This window comes from Sebastes umbrosus, chromosome 11 (assembly GCF_015220745.1).
Source record: "Sebastes umbrosus isolate fSebUmb1 chromosome 11, fSebUmb1.pri, whole genome shotgun sequence".
In the NCBI taxonomy this organism is placed as follows: domain Eukaryota; kingdom Metazoa; phylum Chordata; class Actinopteri; order Perciformes; family Sebastidae; genus Sebastes; species Sebastes umbrosus.
Window position 1 is genome coordinate 7,807,136 of NC_051279.1, and position 18,951 is coordinate 7,826,086.

Below are 18,951 nucleotides of genomic sequence, written 5' to 3' on the forward strand. Positions count from 1 at the left end.
CTACAGCCACCGTCGAGCCTCCTTTGAAGGGCTTAAGGAGTCAACAGTCTTCTTAAATGTCAAAGCCTTTGTAGGGCTTAAAGACAGGCACAGTAGCCACTGGGTGGGATGGCGTTATGTGGGGCGGTGGTGGTGTTAAGGCATAATCATCACCCCTGGGTGGGAGCAGAGAAAGAAAGAAAGAAGTAGAGACAAAGTGATGCATTCCTCCCATACCGAGAGAGCATTTAGAGGATGAGGGGAGACGAGGCATTAATGTAGATTAGCACCGCAGGATCACACAACCATAGAGTTACAACCACACGCACTCATCGACAACCATGCTCTTAAGATGACCACTTTGCAGTTCACCAGCAGAGTATAAGAGCAGATAGGACTTGACATGATGGTTGAGTGTATTAGTGAGGATACAGACCTAAAACAGACTGTTATTTAAGGTGAGCCATGAAATACGATCCAGGAAATCCAGCCCGAGTAACAGCGTTTAAAGGCTTATCAGACGCCAAAACTCTGCACAACGGTTTGTTTAATCTTTTGTTGCGACGATCGCCAGAAAACATGAGAAATAACCCCGTCCAACACCTTTGGGATGAACAGGAACACGGATTGCAAGCCATGTCTTATCACCCAATATCAATGTTCAGGGTTTCTGCCAGAGAAGTTGTTAGTCGTGGTAAGAAGGCACCTTTGGACAGGGGGGCGGTGGTGCAGCGCAGGCTGGCGTATCAGTTACTGACAGTTTAGTTGCATCCGAAATTCCATACTAACATGCTATTTAGTATGCTAAAACGGTATGTGAGATTTTTTAGTATGTCCGAAAACCTAGTACACAAATTGCATACTATTTCCGGTGAAATATTACAGTATGCAAACATTGGACACCACGTCGGCATAAATATCCCATAATGCAATGCAGTAGTAACGTCAACGTTCATAACAGACAATGGCGGACAGCTCTGTAACGTCAATAACGCTTCAATTTCAGCGTAAGTATGAGATTTCACTTTGCTAGGCTTAATACGTTTTTCAAATTAGTTCAGACTTTAGGATTCTCACAAATCATCATTTGGTCACATGAGATAAAAATCAGAAATATTGAACCTGTTCCGAAAATTTCAATGAAAGATGAAAGTTTCGCAGTCGTGTATGAAGATGATTGACACAATGTGAGACAATTTCGGACGAAAAATATGGACTTGGCATGCAAAGGCCTTTACCATGGTTGAGCGTCTCCAACCGGTAATGAGGCTCTCAGGAAGTGACGTGGTAATAATAGTTCAGTGCGTTCAGCCACAGTTTGGCTAACAAGCTAAGGTTGCTAAGTAACGTTAGCTTGTAAAGAACACTAATGTCAGACCTGCTGTTTTCCAGATGTCGCTGGTGAGCTTTCCAACCATTATATGTATTTTTCTAAACGAGCCGCCTCACTGTAACTGTAGTTTAAACAACATCTTAACAATGCTAAGGCCCGATGGGGGGTCGGGGGTTGAAATACACTGGCAAAAACCCTGATTGTTGGACATCCTTAATGCTCTCTTTGGTCTAAAACACTTTCCCTCTTTTCTCTCCAACTTTTGTAAATTTCCTCCCTTTCCTCTTCTCCACCCAGGCATAATTCACCTCCTTACCTCCTTCCCCTCCTCTAACTCCTAGCCTATACCTCACCTCTGTTCTCTTATTTTCCATCCTTGCGTGCCTCTTCTTCCTCCAACTTTTAATAAACCTCCTCCAATTCTACCTCCAGTCCAACAGGTCCCTTCCAGAACACGAGATCAGCCCCCTACTCACTCCACCCCAGCTGCTTGGCTTCCAAGCCCCATTGAAATACTCCTTATTCCCAGCTATTTTTAGCATCACAATAAAGCTTAACAAAAAAGAAGCACTTCCCAATATTTCCAGACATTTCACATTAAATGTGCTTCTGGGGAGGGGAAACTGTTCCACCAGCAGAGGCCTTGCCAAAGCAAATGTAATCCAAAGGAAACAATAGCATGAAAACATAGATTTTTATTTTCATGAGCTGCTTTTTGAACGAACGCTGAAATCAGTATTTAGAAACGGACGTCTGTGACATTTGAAATAAAGAGTGGTTTTGTTGGTTTGCAAGGGAAAGTAATATCTTCCAGAATTATTACAAGGCCTGGAAACAGACGCCTGGAGAGAGCAGGGGGATGAACTGGGCTTGTCTGGAAAGAGCCCAGATGTCCTTACGTCAAGTCAGCGCTCTGTTAGCAGCTGGTGTTCGGCGCTGTTACAGAACACTGGATGTGATGTTACAGTTCAGACTGTAGCTAAATTCATAATGTAACTTACATTAATGCCAATGAAAGGGCTTGTTTTGAACATATTTTCCAGCTTTTACACCGTTACCGTTAAATTATGTTACATTCCATTGCAGTTTCACACCTAATTAATCAGATATGCTATGATATTGACATGTTTGGTGTTACTGAGAGTCGTCAGGTGTTGAATGTATGGAGCGATTGAAAATAGGGCATCAGTCAGTATTGTTCTCAGCTCTTATACAAAAAAGAAACACTCAACACTTACAGCCAAACAAGTGCAGAGCTAAGTTTGATTGATTTCTTCTGTGTTAAACAGAAACTCATTACTACCAACGGTTCTGGAAAACCCATCTGTCAAAATGATTATCCTGTTAAAATAAGAGTTTTGATTGGAACTAAACTAACACGCACGGAAACCAGCATGAACCTTCAAACTTGTGTGTGTGTAAATGTTTACCTGTCGGTGAGCTGTAGGTCACGGTGATGTCTCCAGTCAGGTCAGCGGCGGGGTAGCGGCCGTTGAGGAAAGCCGAAAACGCCACGACTGTGGAGGAACCAACACCTGGAGAGTGAGAGAGCAAAGATATGTTTACATTAACATGAAAATCCTTTTAAAGTCCTTACGCTTACGGCTAATAAAATTCATACCTTAATATTTTCTATATATTTTGGGGGATATTTATGACTTCATTGTACATCTGACAGAAGAGAGAAGACATTCGCTAAAGGGTGCCTCCGCGTGTTGTTCTCTGATGCCGAGGGGCACTGCTCAATCGGCGGTATTTAATTAATTGGAAGTGAGAAGGGGTTGTATGGAAAGTGTAGGATCCACTGTTTTAGGAGCTTGGCTCTCACTAGAGACTAAAAGTCAGGATATTGACCTCTGCTGCTTCGATTCGGACCACTCTGTCTGAGTCCCCCAACTGTCTGGAAGTGCATTACTAAATCACTCAAGTACCCCTTTAAGTGATTTGTGTTAATGTCATTTAGAGAGTGAGTGAGTTTCTTACATCTAGAACAGAACTTCCTCTTTTTTTTTTTTACTCCGGGTCTCTTTAAAGAAGGACGTTGAACGATGGATAAGGAAACAGGGCAGCCAACGAAACACACACACACACACACAAACTGAAAGAGTCAGCATTTTGGAGGTGTGGACACGACAGGATACAGCAAACCCAATAATAACCAGACCCCTTAATGTACACACACACACACACACACACACACACACGCTAAACATCTCCAGGCAAGGTGAGGACAGAGGATTAACAACAGCGACCAGAACTTTAACTTGCGTCAAAATGCGTGCACACACACACACACACACACTGAAATTATATGTAGCATGAGAGAGGGGCGATGACTTGTAGCTTCCCTTCAAATACCCCAAAACCAACAAAGAGAGAGAGAGAAAGAGAGAAAGAGAGAAAGAGAAAGAGAGAGAGAGAGAGAGAGAGCGAGAGAGAGAGAGAGAGAGAGCAAACAAGCTGGAGAGGAAAAGCAGGGATCAAATACAGACGGAGAGGAAAGGATATATTACAGCTAATGGCTTCATGCAGTCACACACACACACACACACACACACAGGGCGGTGTGGTGGTGTAATGGGGCGTGATGTTCCTGAGCTCGGCCTGTTACAGGTGACTGAACCCCAAGTATGTGTGTGTCTGTTTGTGTGTGTGCGTGTGTGTGTGTCCTAATGGAAAAAAGTGTATGTGTAATGAATAAAAGTGAGGAGGCAGTGTGTTTGTTTTATTTTTCACTGTATAACATCTTTTCTAAATGTATTCATTAAAATAGTACCTCACTGACCTTCTTCATCTCAAACACACACATACACACACACACACACACACACACACACACACACACAGAGAGAGAGAGAGCCGAGGGTGAGACGAGGTCTCTCCAGTTGAAGACAGACAGAGCAGGAGGAGACGAGATGGATGAGAGGAGATGAAAGGAGAGACGACGACACCTCCCCTCCGACAGACAGAAGGGAAGATTAACGATAAAACGCAGACAGAGACTTTCTCCACACTCTGTCAGACGCCCTGACAGCGTGACCTCCTCTCTCCTTCCTTCTCCCACACTCCCTCTCCAGCATCCATCCCTCTTTTTTCTGGCTCCCTTCTCCCTCAGCCTCCCCTTATGCATCTCTTCATCTCTTCTTCGATATGACCAAAAGAGCCCAACTGATGCAGGGATCTCAAAGACCAGTAGTGACATCAATACTGAGAGTTAAAAACTATATATCTGCCAATATTCATTTTCTTATTCTAATATCTTTGATAAAGATCCCTTAAAAGAACCGAGTGAGATGAGAAGACCAGTACCAACCTTATTTCTGTAAAGCCCCTTTCACACATGCACTGCAACCTTGACCTTATCTAGACATTACTGAGAGGAGCTGTATGTGAGAACGCAAATGTCCGAATCAGTTGAACCAGACACTAAACAAACTTTACCTTGCCAGCTCCCTAGTACAAAGACCATGTAATGTCTAATTGAGCCCATGTGTGAATAGCGCCGGTCATTGTCCAGAGAATGTAGAGTGAGCGAATGGGCGTGTGGTTGACGTTAATGACGGCGTGAAACCGGAAGAATACAAACATCCGAAGAAGGGTAATTTACTTGAAGACGCAAATGAAAATGTTGAACTGGAGAGACGACGAGATTTGGGGATTTGGGGACATCAGACAAATTCAAAGAAGAGCAAGAGGCTTGGTTGTTTATGACCAAATTACGAACCGGCTACGTGACGACGGTGTAATCCGCGTCATGTCCTGCCTCCTGCACACTACAAGGCTTGTTATAAATATGAAGCTGGAGCGGGGAGGTGAATAGCTTACAGTATCTTAGCAAAAAGTAAAAAACAGGAATGGCCCTATCTAGAGCCAGTATTTGGTTTGGTCCATTCTGGGCCACTGTAGAAACATGGCGGACTCCATGAAGAGGACCTGCTACCTATGTAGATATGAAGGGCTCATTCTAAGGTAACGAAAACACAATGATTCTTAGTTTCAGGTGATTATACACTGAATAAAACATACTTATTAATATTATATTCCATTTCTGCCACTAGATCCCCCTAAATGCTACACACTGTTCCTTTAAATATTCACTTTAAGTCAGTTGTCAGTAAATATAGGCCATTTATATACAATCTCAAGTGAATTTCATGCTTGAGACACAAGCTTTTCCACCAAAAAATATATTGGCGCTTTGACCAGAAAGGCAACTTAATGTCTCCGGCAGCCGCAACTGAGCCAGAACATGACGCAGACATATGCAGTAGACATAAGGGCATGAGTTTAAACAATAAATGTCACTGAAAATTAAATATGTAACTACAATAAACTTTGGTATTTCTGTATCGAAATTTCCTACATCTGCAATAATCCCAAATCAGATGTCAGGCTCTAACAACCACATTCATCTTTCATCTTTTCCTCCCCACCTCATCCTCCCTCTCACGTCTTCCCATGTTTCATTCTGTTTCATTCATTCCCTTCTCCGCCCATCTCCCTCCTTTCTCCCTCTCCTGCTGCCTCACTGCCTCTCCCTCTTTCTCCTAACTCCCTTTCATTTCACCTTCCTCCTTTCCTTTTCCCTCTCTCTCCCTCCCTGTCATCCTGTCTGTCAGCAGAAGGCTTTTAACCTGTGTGACCTGGAGGTCAAACTGGTCAGACTGGTTTAAGTGCTTTAAGTGTTCCCAGGCCCATTAAGACCAACAAACAACACCAGAGAAGACACAAAGTAATCCCTCCTCCTCTCTTTCTCTCTCTCCATCTCTGTCTGTTTTCTCTTCAGCCTGAGGCACATCTGGACAGGTCCGGGGCTGCTGTGGGCGTCGAACCTGCGAGCTCCAGGTAACGTGTACGTCTGTATGACCTGGAGGTCCGACCCAGTGAGACTGTTCAGACTGGTCCCAGTGTTCTCAGGCACATTAACCCATTAACACCACTGCCAACATAAACAAACTCCACAAGGGAGACTGAAATCCCCATTTCACTACCTCTCCTTCGCTGCCTCCTTTTTCTCCTCCTCTTTCCCAACTTCTTTCCATCTCGACTTTCTTCTCAGCCTCATCATTTCTGTTTTTCTAACTTCTTTATTGCCTCTACACCTTCTTCATCCCCAAGTTTATCCCTCTATTACCCTTACAGAGAAAGAGGAAAGGGTATTCTTCTTTTCTCCCTAACTCCGCTTCACTTATGTATCAATCTCCTTTATCCCCTTATCAGTTTTCTCCTGCTACCCATCACGTTCTTCCTCTCAACCACCTTTTCAGGTGCAAAAAGATACAAGTTTCATTTAAATTAAAGAGAAGAACAGAGAACAGAGTTGGCAAAAAGTTGTGGTCTTAGAAGGTTGTCCTGAAAATAGTCGTTTCATTATTTCTCTTTCTGTGTAGATATGTAGGGCTGTGTGTGTGTGTGTGTGTGTGTGTGTGTGTATAGAGTGTAGTGATAGAGTTATCCACAGGTTATAGTACTTGACAGCTCAGGTTAAACCGAGTGCTGACTGTTTGGAAGAGGTGAAAGGTCAAGAGGGGTGGAGATGGGGATCTATACCGCACAAGGAGATGGGAAAAGGGCATGCATATATGTGTGTGTGTGTGTGTGTGTGTGTGTGTGTGTGTGCGTGTGTGCGTGTGTGTGTGTGTGTGTGTGTGCGTGCTTGTGTGTGTGTGTGTGTGTGTCTGCCCTCTCTTTGCCATGTGCAAATAATATAAAAAGCAAAACATCGAGAGAAAAACAAATCTGAAAGGTAAATTTGTTCTGAGACATTCCTGGTCTGCTACTGCTTCACCTCTGTGTGTGTGTGTGTGTGCGTGCGTGCGTGCGTGCGTACATCATACATCTTGTCAAGAGGCAAACAAGGGAATCTGAGGTGACCTTCGGTGCGGTGTTAAGCGCTGACCTTTGACCTCTACCGGTCAGGATCAGGTCGGATCGCTGTTGAGGGTCTGACCTCCAACACAACGAACCTGATCTCCACTCAGAGAGATGAAATGTCCAACACGCAGGGTCTTATTTTCAAAACTCACTTCTGAATTCAAAACAAGCATTAGTTCCTCAACTAGATTGAAATGTTTTGGTTAGAGCTCCATATGGTGTTACGACGATGATGGTTTGGCAACATGAAGGTGGAAAATTGAGCACAGAGCAGTTCACTCTAATGGTGAAAATGGCGCCAATGTTTGTGCTCATAAATTGACTGTACATTTATACCCGTTTAATCCACATGTACAAATGTGAATGTATCATACATGCACACTGATTAATTGCACATGTAAGGTGATGCATATACATATAAACCTACTTACAGTGATTATAAATCAATGTAATGCACACACAATTACTCCACCTATGAACCAACTAAATGCTAGTGTTCACTTGCATTGTGTTCAAGTGTGCGACTAACGCGTATCGCCATAGGTGCCGCCAAAGAGGACAACATGGAGATCTTCAAGATTGTATTTTAAACAGGCTGTTCTCATGCAACGTTTGTAACTATACCTACGAAAAGTAATTCACTGTAATTTGTAAATATATCCCATGAAATTAATTCTTATGTTATCCATGTAATCATGAACCAGGAAGTGTAAAGAGCGGCAAACGCCACATAGGGAATAGGTCAGAGTGGCTCAAAAAACACAGGTCTTTACCTGTTCATACTCCCTGTCTGACACAAGAATATCCTCATTGAGAAATTTGCACAACTAAACATGCCGACAGGAGTTTTGTTTTGTTGCCTAAACCTAAACAAGTTATTTCCTGTGAAGACGTAAGTTTATTTTGAAAAGACTGGAGCGGAAATTGACGCTGAACATTCGTAAGAAAGCGCATAAAAAATGATTAAATAACCTTTTGTAAGATATCATACAAACCGTTGTATGAGAATACGTTGATTTTAAAAGCTGATTAACATATAAATTATTTCATCTGGTCATCAGTATGAAAATGATGCTGTGTGCTTGATGCAGGAGTGTGTATGTGTGTGATGAAGGAGAGGAGGAGTGCTGCAGATCAATACAGAGAGGAGAGGAATGAGAAGTATAAAGAGAGAGGGGTAGGAGAGGACAGAGGGGATGTGGAGATGGAAGAGAAGGCGGAAAGAGAAGGAAGCAGAGGGGAGAAATAAAGACATCGGGAGACAGCATGACATAAAAGAGAGGAAGCAGAGAAAAGATGGAAAGAGGAAAAGGGAGAAAGAGAGAGTGAGAAAGAGAGGGAGAACAAAGGAGGCAGTGTGTGGTGAACAGGGGATTGAGTCGCCATCTGAGACGAATAAAAACTGGAATAACAATAAAAGTCAGAAGGCGCTACCTCCCCTCCTCTTCCTCCCTCCGCCTCCTACAACCAACCCCGCCAACACTGAACAGCACGTGCACACACAAACACACACGCAGCACCACTTTTATTGTCCTTTGTTTTCTGTAAAGTACTTTGTGACAAATCTCTTCAAAAAGCTTTGGAAATAAACTTGAGTTGACATACGCACTTATTTCTACACACACAAACATCACACAGAGACAAGTGTGGCGCACACTGAGCCAGAGAATCAAAGACACATGGGACAGCACACACACACACACACACACACACACACACACACACACACACACACAGCAGCTGTAGAAAAAACACAAACTGTTCCAAAGAAGATGAATCTTGTAAGAGACTTATGTGCGTGTTTTTGAAAATGTAGTCTGATGTGTGTTTACATCTCAAGTGTGCGTAAAGACACGAGTGTGTTGCAATGTAGGAGGGAGACGATGAGCAGGTGTGACAGAAAGTGGAACAGATAAAGTGATGATGAGAAACAGACGGGTGGTGTCACACTAGCAGTGTTGTTGTTATTAGCGTTGCTAGTGCTTCTCTAAATTGCAGCCACGTTTTCCTATAACACCCATTGCTTTGTCACAGCTACTTGCATCTGTTCTTTTTCTTTGGTTTTGTTTATATTATGCAAAAAAATGAGAAAAAAAGAAAAGTTCAAATGAGTCATCAAATGACATCAGAATAAAAAAAGAAAGGGTGAAGGAGGAACAGGAGCAAAAGAAAAGCGAGGGTTTTTTACTGCATGTGAATAACAGAATTAATACTACAAGACTTAAGATATTAGTTTGCATATTTCTCTGATTTTACTGCGATCTTCTTCCTTTAAGTTTTAATTCATCCTATAAATACATTCCCTTGCAAAAACTCTAAATGAAGGAGATTTATTTATGTAGCAACATTTGCTTATTTTACAGCAGGGCTTTCATTTTGTCTTAATAATTCAAACATGATTTTTCACAGCCTGTAACTCTGAAAACTTTAGCTCTGGTTTGTTTATGGTGATTATATTAATATTGAGTAATAGCCGGGGTAGGGCTGGATTTGACCCATGCATGGTTCTACTATGCAGCCGTTTGTACAGGGAGGACGGTCTGTCTTAATCTCACCTACAAAACTCGGATTGCCCTGCTTGTTTATCCACACAGAACCAGCCATCGATGACACTAGAACCATTTCAATTGCTGGAAAAATCTGAGATCTGGACGTTGATTCCTCTAGAACCAAGCTAGCTATTTGCAGTGGCATTAAAATTAATTAAACGTTTCTTGGTAATGGAAGTAATTTTGTGTAATGTTTTGTATTTTAATTGCTGCATGATACGAACATACTGTGTTAGCATACAGTTTACGCCAGGCAGCATTCCATCTACAGCTCAACCACTTCCCCTGCAATCCATAAAGTGATTTTCTGGACCAACTCACAGAATAAACTGTGTGACTGGGATCCAGCTCCTCTGAGCCAAGCATTCATTAAAACACATGGAGTTTAATTAATTTGTTCCTGATTTTCCTGGACTGTAACGGATGTGAAACACTCGGTTCGGGCGCAAAAATCTGACTACTAAGGGTCAGCCACGGTGGTCCTGTTGCCTCAGGGTTGAGCCGGGCCATTCTGGGCGAGAGCAGGCCAGTGAGGGGTCACTTAGGTAGGATAGGAAGAGGAGAAGAGAGGGTAGAAAAAAGAAACACAGAAAGTGTGTGCGTATGTATGTGTGTGTGTGTGTATGTGTGTGTGTGGGTGTGTGTGTGTGTGTGTGTTCAGTGGCTCTCATGTTTCGCAGTAGAGAGCTGTTGATTGACTAGTGGAAGCCAGCGCCAGATTTCTGTGAGCAGGAAGACAAAAGAGCGTGACATAAACACACATATACACACACACACACACACTAACTGCTATTTTACTCCAAGTGTGTGCGGATCTATATTTAAACAGTACATTGGGGTAACACGTGCATGTGTTTATGCATATGTGTCCATGGATATGTAAGTGAAAGTATTTATATGACTTCGGTATGTATGCCTGGAACTCTGTGAGTGTGTGAGTGCGTGTGCGTGTGTGTGTGTGTGTGTGTGTGTGTGTCTATGCGTGTGTGTGTGTGAGAGAGGCTTCTGAATCTGACCCGTTTGACCGCTACCTAAACTCATGTAAACAAAGCGTCTCTTTAGTGGTGTAAACGTGACGGCGCAGTGAGTCACAGCCTCTGATCTTCCATATAAACAGTGAAACGTTGAGAGCTGCTGCCAAGAAGAAAAAGAACCAAACCGACCCGACGAATCCAGAAGCTTTTTTTTTTTTTGGCATGTTCTTCAATGAATTTACTTTTGATTAAGTTTGAGTTTTCGTTGGCATGTTTTTCATTGTCTGTTCAGACATGGAAGCTATCGCTGCTCATGCAAATTACTTCCCAAACTCAGTTTTTCTCAGCTTACAGTTTATGTTCATTTACTGTAGAATCAGAGGTGGACGGTGGAAAATGAGAAACAAGTCATTAATTTCCTCCACGCACTATAGTCGTTTGTTAATTGGTTGAAAAGCATACTGATGATCAACTTTAAAAGGTGCTTAAAAACATACAGGCTACGTTCCAAATTACATAACATAATATTAAAATGTTCAGCGGTGGAAGTCAACTTATTTAGAATTATGGAGGCTACTTTTTGTTTCAGCTGTAGTCCGACTTTGGCTGGAATCAATCAATTAAAATATTTAATCACGATTATCGCATGATTGTGATTAATCGCAAATTAATCGCACATCTTTTTTATCTGTTCAAAATGTACCTTAAAGGGAGATTGGTCAAGTATGTAATACTCTTATCAACATGGGAGTGGGCAAATATGCTTGCTTTATGCAAATGTATTTATATATTCATTACTAGAAATCAATTAACAACACAAAACGATGACAAATATTGTCCAGAAACCCTCACAGGTACTGCATTTAGCATAAAAAAATATGATCAAATCATAACATGGCAAACTCAAGTCCAACAGGCAACAACAGCTGTCAGTGTGTCAGTGTGCTGACTTGACTATGACTTGCCCCAAACTACATGGGATTATCATGAAGTGGCCATGTCTGTAAAGGGGAGACTCGTGGGTACCCGTAGAACCCATTTTCATTCAGATGTATTGAGGTCAGAGGTCAAGGGACCGTTGTTATTTAGACTCTTTCGCGACAAGCTAGTATGACATGGTTGGTACCAACGGATTCCTTAGGTTCCTGTTTCATACATTATAACATGTTTGAAAGTATGCAGAAGGATGGAAATATGGAACATATGGACATATGGATATATTGAAGCAAAGAAGTAATAAATACAAAATATGTGCATTACAAAATATGAAATGTAAGTCATAAAAGTAAAATATGTGATCATTATAAATGGAGGAAACTGACACAAGAATTTACAGGATATATACTGGGTGTTGTGCAAAAAGCGCATCATGTTTGAATTAACAGTTATAGAGGTCACGTACAGTATATGTACAGATAAGAATGCACTGTGGTAAAACGCATTACATTTCTGCATAGACGCATCATGAATCATGGGAGAGCAGTGGTCAGTTTGATTCAGGGGCTCACAATAAATGGTAGATGGTGTTCCAACCGCCTGAGAATGCTGCTCACATCTTGAAATCATAAATTCACATCCAGGCTGGTCCCTCTCAAAAAACTTAGCGACTACTCCTCTCTGATGGATGGTGGTTTCAGCAAATGTCGGGAGCAGTTTTGGAGGAAAAAGTGACATTTTTCTGGTGCTGATCCAGCTTCTGTGCCTGCGTACATGGCTTCAAAGAACGAGTGTCGAGACCATCCACATTATTTTATTTTAACCTGTATCATTTCATTTGACATATTACATTCTACTGAATAATCTCTAGTGGGATTTACACCCTCATAGTGATAATTCTGTTAATTGCAAGCTGATTTGGTAGTATCTTGTTTGTGCTCAATTGAAAATTGAAAATTTCCAACAAACCAGTAATAACGTTCCTGTAGTGTCGAGAGAAATATCCCATTCTGTTCCCAAATTTTGCCGTTTCCATTCAGCTTTTCTAACGTGATACTTCCAAATGCAAACAAAAATATGTGAATGGAAGCATTCTAATGGCTAATGAAGCCTTCACTAGATGTGCATGTTGTGCTAAGATCTCATTTACACCAGGACGGTGAAATGCTGTTATGATGATTTCAACCTTCACTTCAAGGTACAACGTCAAAAAGGGTGTGGCCCATTTTCGAGCTCACTGCAGCTCCCTGAATGCTAAACATGACCACCGTTTTTTCTTTTTGTTTTTTTTCTGAGTCAGAAATATCTGGACTGCTCCAGAGTTTGACAGCAACAAGTCTCCAAGTTTGAAAACACCCTCAGTTTAGTTTGTTTTGCGGAGTAAGATAAAAGGCATTTGAAATCTGGTGGACATGCGCTTCAGTCCAGGAAATAACTACAAGAAAAGGCTTTTGATTCTGGGTAACGTGGAGACAAATGTCAACATCTGGAAGCTTGGAAAGCAGAGCATAACAAAACTACAACAACAAAAGTCTGGACTGATGCTCACATTGAACTTCTAAGTAATATATTCTCAACTGGAAACCACAAAAGAGAGAGACAGGAACAGCAGGTTTAAAAGACTGCGGATCTTTAGGAAAGCCTCTAACCTGGCATGATAGGTCACAGAAACTCTAATAATGAAGCTACTTATGAGTCACTTTTCTTTCCAAGTGGAGGTTTGCTTATAATTTGGCAGCTTAAAGCAACATGAATCAAATACAACAAAGGAAACCTTTCTGCTCTTGGTTCATACCACAGAAAACAAACCGGAGGTGTGATCTAACAAAGCCAGCCTTAGGAGCAAGGCACCAACACCGCCAGGGTTAGAGGTTTAACCCCCACGGGGCCACAGATTTTAAAAATGTGTGCTCTCATGGTACTGTAAGGAGCCTCTGATAAAAGCCTCCCCCCAACTGGTTTACATTACACACTCTTTAAATTTACGCTTGCACGTCCACATGCACACAAAAGGTGGAAGGAGTCAAACGGAGGAAACAGAAGACGTTCAGACTTGTGCAACAGCTCAGAGCGAATGGCAAATGCTGTGTTGCGGGATGGGTGATGTTCTTTTAATGAGCCGACAGCAGATAGCGGTGTTTGGGGTCGGGAGGTTGTGTGTACGCAGTGTCTGGGTGACTCAGATCAAAGTTACCGCCATCTGGTCGAGGTGACCGAGTCTCCCCCAGCAGCTAGACGACAGATTACACAGTGTAAAAGGCTGATAAGGGCTGAACAAATACTCGCCAACACACAGCTCTCACTCACTCAGTCACTCCCTGTGGAGGAGGACGTGATGGAGGAGAGGAGAGGAGCAGACTAAATGTGTGTATGTGCGACTGAGAGAGAGAGTGATGGAGAAATGCTGGGAAAGAACAAAACTGATTGATGACAATAGATGTTGGAAGATTTTACACAAAACCAGCTGCATGAAGCAATGCAAGATTTTACTTAAAAATACTTCTTCTCTTCAGGGCTGTAGTCAACCAAAGATAATCTTAGTCGAATGAAATTGTATCTACTCTTCAACCAGTCGATTGATCGATGGGGGGAAACAAAAATCTGCACATTATATCTAGATTAACTAACTCAGCCCCAGTGCACTGAGTGCACCATACCTGGTAGCCTAAATTAATTAGGGTTTTTATTATTATAAATTAGGGCTGTCAAAATTAACGCGATAACACATTAATGTAAATTTGTTGTAACGCCACTAATTTCTTTAATGAATTAACACAACTTGCAATTTTGACCTGTAGCAGGCTCAGTTTTTAAGCTTTTCCATTTCCAATAATAAATATATACATTTTAATCGATTGACAGCCCTAGTAAAAAATAAATAAAATACATTCTTCAGTGAAAGGTGAAGTGGAAAAAAACTAGGGACATATTGTGCAACAAATCAATATACGGCTCAACTATATAAGGACACAATATATTAAACACCTGTACAATGTACTGCAAATTAACTGAGGAATACTTTGTATTGTGGTCGCCCCCTTATAAATGCAAGCGAGTGGACAATAAGGAGGACGAGGAGAAACACATTTAAAGAAATATACACACAAACACACAAAGAAAAGCCGCTATAGACTCACCCATGGGCTCCAGGGCAAACTGGTCCTGAGTGACGGCCAGAGGAGGCTGAACGCGGACGGTCAGCTTAGAGGACTGTACAACACAACGGGCCTTCACCTTCACCTGGAGACAGAAAGACAGATTAAGGACACTCAAACAAAGCAGAGAAAAAAGACAGGAAAGAAAATGTAGAAGAAGGGGACAAGATAAGGCAACAAGGGGAAGAGAAAAGAAAAGAATGAGGCAAGAGATGAGTTGATAAGGACAGCAGGGAGTTTATGGTCATCGATGTGTGGCCGCAGCTCACCTGTACGGTTACCGAAGGGACGGGCAGGCCGTCGATATCTTGGATCAGAGCTTGCTGTTGACGGAGACAAAGGGAATGATGAGTCTATCTGTGTGTGTTCATACGGTTGTAAATGTGCAATTGTGTCTCTGTGTGTGTTTACCGATGGGCTGTCCATGCTGGAGGACACGGCAGCTGTAACAATCAGGTCCTCCTCAGAGTCGGCTTTAGGCAGGATGTCTAAAATAACAACAGAGTTTCATCCCAAAAATGTTTAACCAGTGACGTTCCTCAGTTGATATTTTGACAAAAAATAGTGGTTAGTTTCTCAAAACCAGAGAGACTTTTTAGGCAAACATCTTAAGATCCCTTGTAACTTGTCTGCAAATCAATTGGTCTATAAAAAGAAGATAAATCAATGACATTATTGGTTATTCATTTAGGACATTTACACAGCAAAGATGCAACATATTTGCTCATTAGAGCAACTCAAACTGCCTTTGAAACATTGTGTTTTCTGGCTGTTTGTCACACCAAGAAAGAAACTTTAAAACATCAGTTTGTGATGGATATTTCCCATTATTTTGGTTATTTTATTCCCTAAAAGAATGTTAATTAAGTAAACATCAAATGATTTAAACTTTCTGTAAGATCTCGTGCCCACCAGTCTGTTTTAAGTAACACTACTAAACAGCTGCTTATGTGAATCCATCACTCTGGACTTTGGAGCAGATTTAATTGTCCTGTGGTCTGGCAGTGGCAGGCTACATCCACTTCTAGTGACTTTAATTAGACTGTAGTGCTTTAGGGTGTTTTCACACCTACAGTTCGTTTGCTCTGATCCGAATCAGGAACCAATTTTTTACAATGCTGCATATTGCCTCGAGTTTGGTTTGTGTTCTCACGGCAGCATTTACAAGCGGATCAAAATGTGTGATGCGCGGGGAAACTCCTCTCTAATTGGTCTGAATTTCCTTGCAAAAAAACTCCTGGAAGTAAACAAAGAGTAAAAGAAGCGTCCTGTCGAGATGGTTACCCTAGATTTGCGAAAACTTGCAAATATGTGCAAAAACTAGGGGTGTAAATCACAAGTTTCATCAGGATATGATATTATATTGATTCTTTGGACAACGATACGATATTTGCTAAACAAAGTCTGCCACGATACGATTTTGAATTGATTCGATTCAGGGGCCTGCGATGGATATGAGACGATATCATATGCCCAGTTAACACAATCCGTTACATTTATATCAACTCACAAAAGGCAACTAAAATATGGTTTGACACTTTTACTACTGAGCTCTTCCAGACATTTAAATTAATCTTATTTTTTCAATAAAAGGAATAAATATAAAGTGGAAATTTCAAAATAAAGGCGTATCTTAAAGTTGACGGTATGTATCGATATTTTCACTTTGCATCGATAATATTGGATCGTTGATCATCGAATAGAAATATTGATCCAGATCGATGTGTTGTTACACCCCGACCAAAAACGTGCAAAAACTCTTGCAAAACTCACTGCCTGACGACCTATCTTAATCTTAACCATTCAAGGTCAAGGTCAATGCCCTTAATCTAATATATTTAATCTAATCTGATCAGTTGTCACAGAATCTCTACTAAGCTTGCAGCAGTCTCCAGGGGAAGCCTTAATGTAGCGTGAGGCCCCGGGGCTACGGACATTTTGGAGGCCTCCCCTTCCTTCACAATATGTCACGGCAACTTTAATTCAGAACCCCCCGTCAATGGACAGCGACAAATTGTAAATGGAGTGCCCTCCTGATCAGTAAACAGAATATGAAACTCATCATTATAAGACAATACGTCAACAATAAGCCTAAAGATAGGTTATCAGCCTGTGTGTACAGCGGCAACACAAGAAGATCCGTTTTTTTTCATTTAAAAACCTGCAAACATCACAGGCAAAGAACCGGTATAAATGTGGGATGGGGGTTTGGGGGTCCTCCCCCAAGGTCTTTCACCTAAAACTATGACTTTTGGACCTTTATTATTACTATAGATAACGCCAAAAAGGCTTAAATAGAAAACTTGCTATAATAATTATTTGCAGCCATCGTCTGAACATTTAATTCTTCTGGCAACGTTTGCCATGTAACGTCATATTCTGTAAATCAATAGAGCAGATTCAGAAAACTTTTAAATACAGTTTCATTCATTTTATTTATTCTAGCCTATAGCCTCGACCCCGGGTTCCCATCTCCACACCTCCAGACCCCCGAAATGCTTGTGTCTCGTGAGAAACCCCCTGGTACTAGGGGCCCGGGACCGTTAAGCCTGTGCATTAAGGCGACATTGGCAGTCTCCTACCCTGAGTCCTGGTGGCCTCTCTGATGAACTTCTGCAGCTTCTTCATCTCAGCATCCACCTGCTCATAGTCGGCCTCCCTGGCGTCCACCTTGGGCGTGGAGAAGAAGGAGGGGTCCGTACCCATGTAGGAGCACAGGAGGTGACCATCAGAGCTCAGGCTGACCACGACTCCTTTTATCTCCCTGAGGAGAAGAGAGGAGAGGAGAGGAGAGGAGAGGAGAGGAGGAGAGTTAACTCAACGACATGTAAAATTGTACTTTTACCTGGTGTTCCTTTGCTATCTGTTAGGAACTAGTGTCTACAATGTCTTCTGCGGTTCAGAATTAGCAGTTTGTTACTCTACAGTTTGTTTATTGCTTTGATGGAAACAGAATGCAAAAGTCATTATTGGTTTGTGCTATGAAACGAGAAGGAAATGCTGTACGATGCAATAATGTATCTTAACTAGGGCTGTCAAAGTTAACAAGATAATAACGCGTAAACACAAATTTGTTTTAACACCACTAATTTCTTTAATGGATTAACAAAACTTGCTTTTTAGGTTGTAGCGGGATCGGTTTTACAGCTGAAACTACAAAACCTAAGGAATCCATTGGTACCAACCATGACATACTAGCTTGTCGTGAAGGAGGCTAAATAATGCTCCAAGGGGTCCCTTGAACTCTGACCTCAAGAAAATAGGTTCTATGGGTACCCACAAGTCTCCCCTTTACAGACATGCCCACTTTATGATAATCAGCACACTGACAGCTGTTGTTGCCTGTTGGGCTTGAGTTTGCCATGTTAGAATATTTGTCATTGTTTTGTGTTGTTAATTGATTTCCAATAATAAATATATACATACATTTGCATAAAGCAAGCATATTTAACCACTCCCATGTTGATAAGAGTGTTAAATACTTGACAAATCTCCCTTTCAGGTACATTTTGAACAGGTAAAAAATGTGCAATTATTTTGAAATTAATCCCGATTAACATGCGATTAATTGCAATTAAATACTTATATTGATTGACGGCCCTAGTTATTATTGTTTTTTGATATGGAACGTGATGGAAATGCTGTGTGATGCAATAATGTATTTTAACTGTGTGTGTGTGTTAACTGCTTGCAGATGTGTTGTAGTTCCAGTCCAGTGAGGCGGTAACACACACACACACACACACACACTCACTCACTCACGCCGGGGGTTTAGGTCTAGAGCAGCGGCCGGCTCCACACCTGCATAGGAGGGTGTCTAAGGAGGCATAAAACTTTCACTTTAACTGCTGCGGAAACACACACACTCACACACATGCATGCAGGCACATACACACAGACACAGGCCCCACTTACACTTGTCATTTCAAGTGTCTCGAATCCAGATAATATCCAGATGAGATTTATACTTATATGTGTCTCATTGGGTCTAATGCTCCTTGGGTCCCTTCAGATCTTTCTTATTTAGGAACATTAATTTATGCATGTCAAGTTCTGATTTTCCATGGGTCTGTTTCAGATCGGGTCCAAATTTGGACTTGTGAAGACCGCTAGTTGGTGAGAACGGTTTGGAAAGCCAAAGAGTGCTTGAT

The 18,951-nt window shown here is 41.7% G+C and overlaps 1 protein-coding gene across 2 annotated transcripts in view; it reads right to left on the reverse strand.

Moving 5' to 3' along the window:
- The window catches only part of bbs9 (Bardet-Biedl syndrome 9), a 185,377-nt gene that overhangs the window by 131,805 nt on the left and 34,621 nt on the right, over positions 1-18,951 (reverse strand). For both annotated transcript variants that reach the window (XM_037785187.1, XM_037785189.1), the window contains exons 10-14: positions 17,383-17,564; positions 15,212-15,288; positions 15,070-15,123; positions 14,783-14,885; positions 2,743-2,847 (exon numbers count right to left, since the gene is read on the reverse strand). In XM_037785187.1, coding sequence (XP_037641115.1) covers positions 2,743-2,847; positions 14,783-14,885; positions 15,070-15,123; positions 15,212-15,288; positions 17,383-17,564 — 521 coding nt within the window. The remainder of the gene's footprint in view (positions 1-2,742; positions 2,848-14,782; positions 14,886-15,069; positions 15,124-15,211; positions 15,289-17,382; positions 17,565-18,951) is intronic.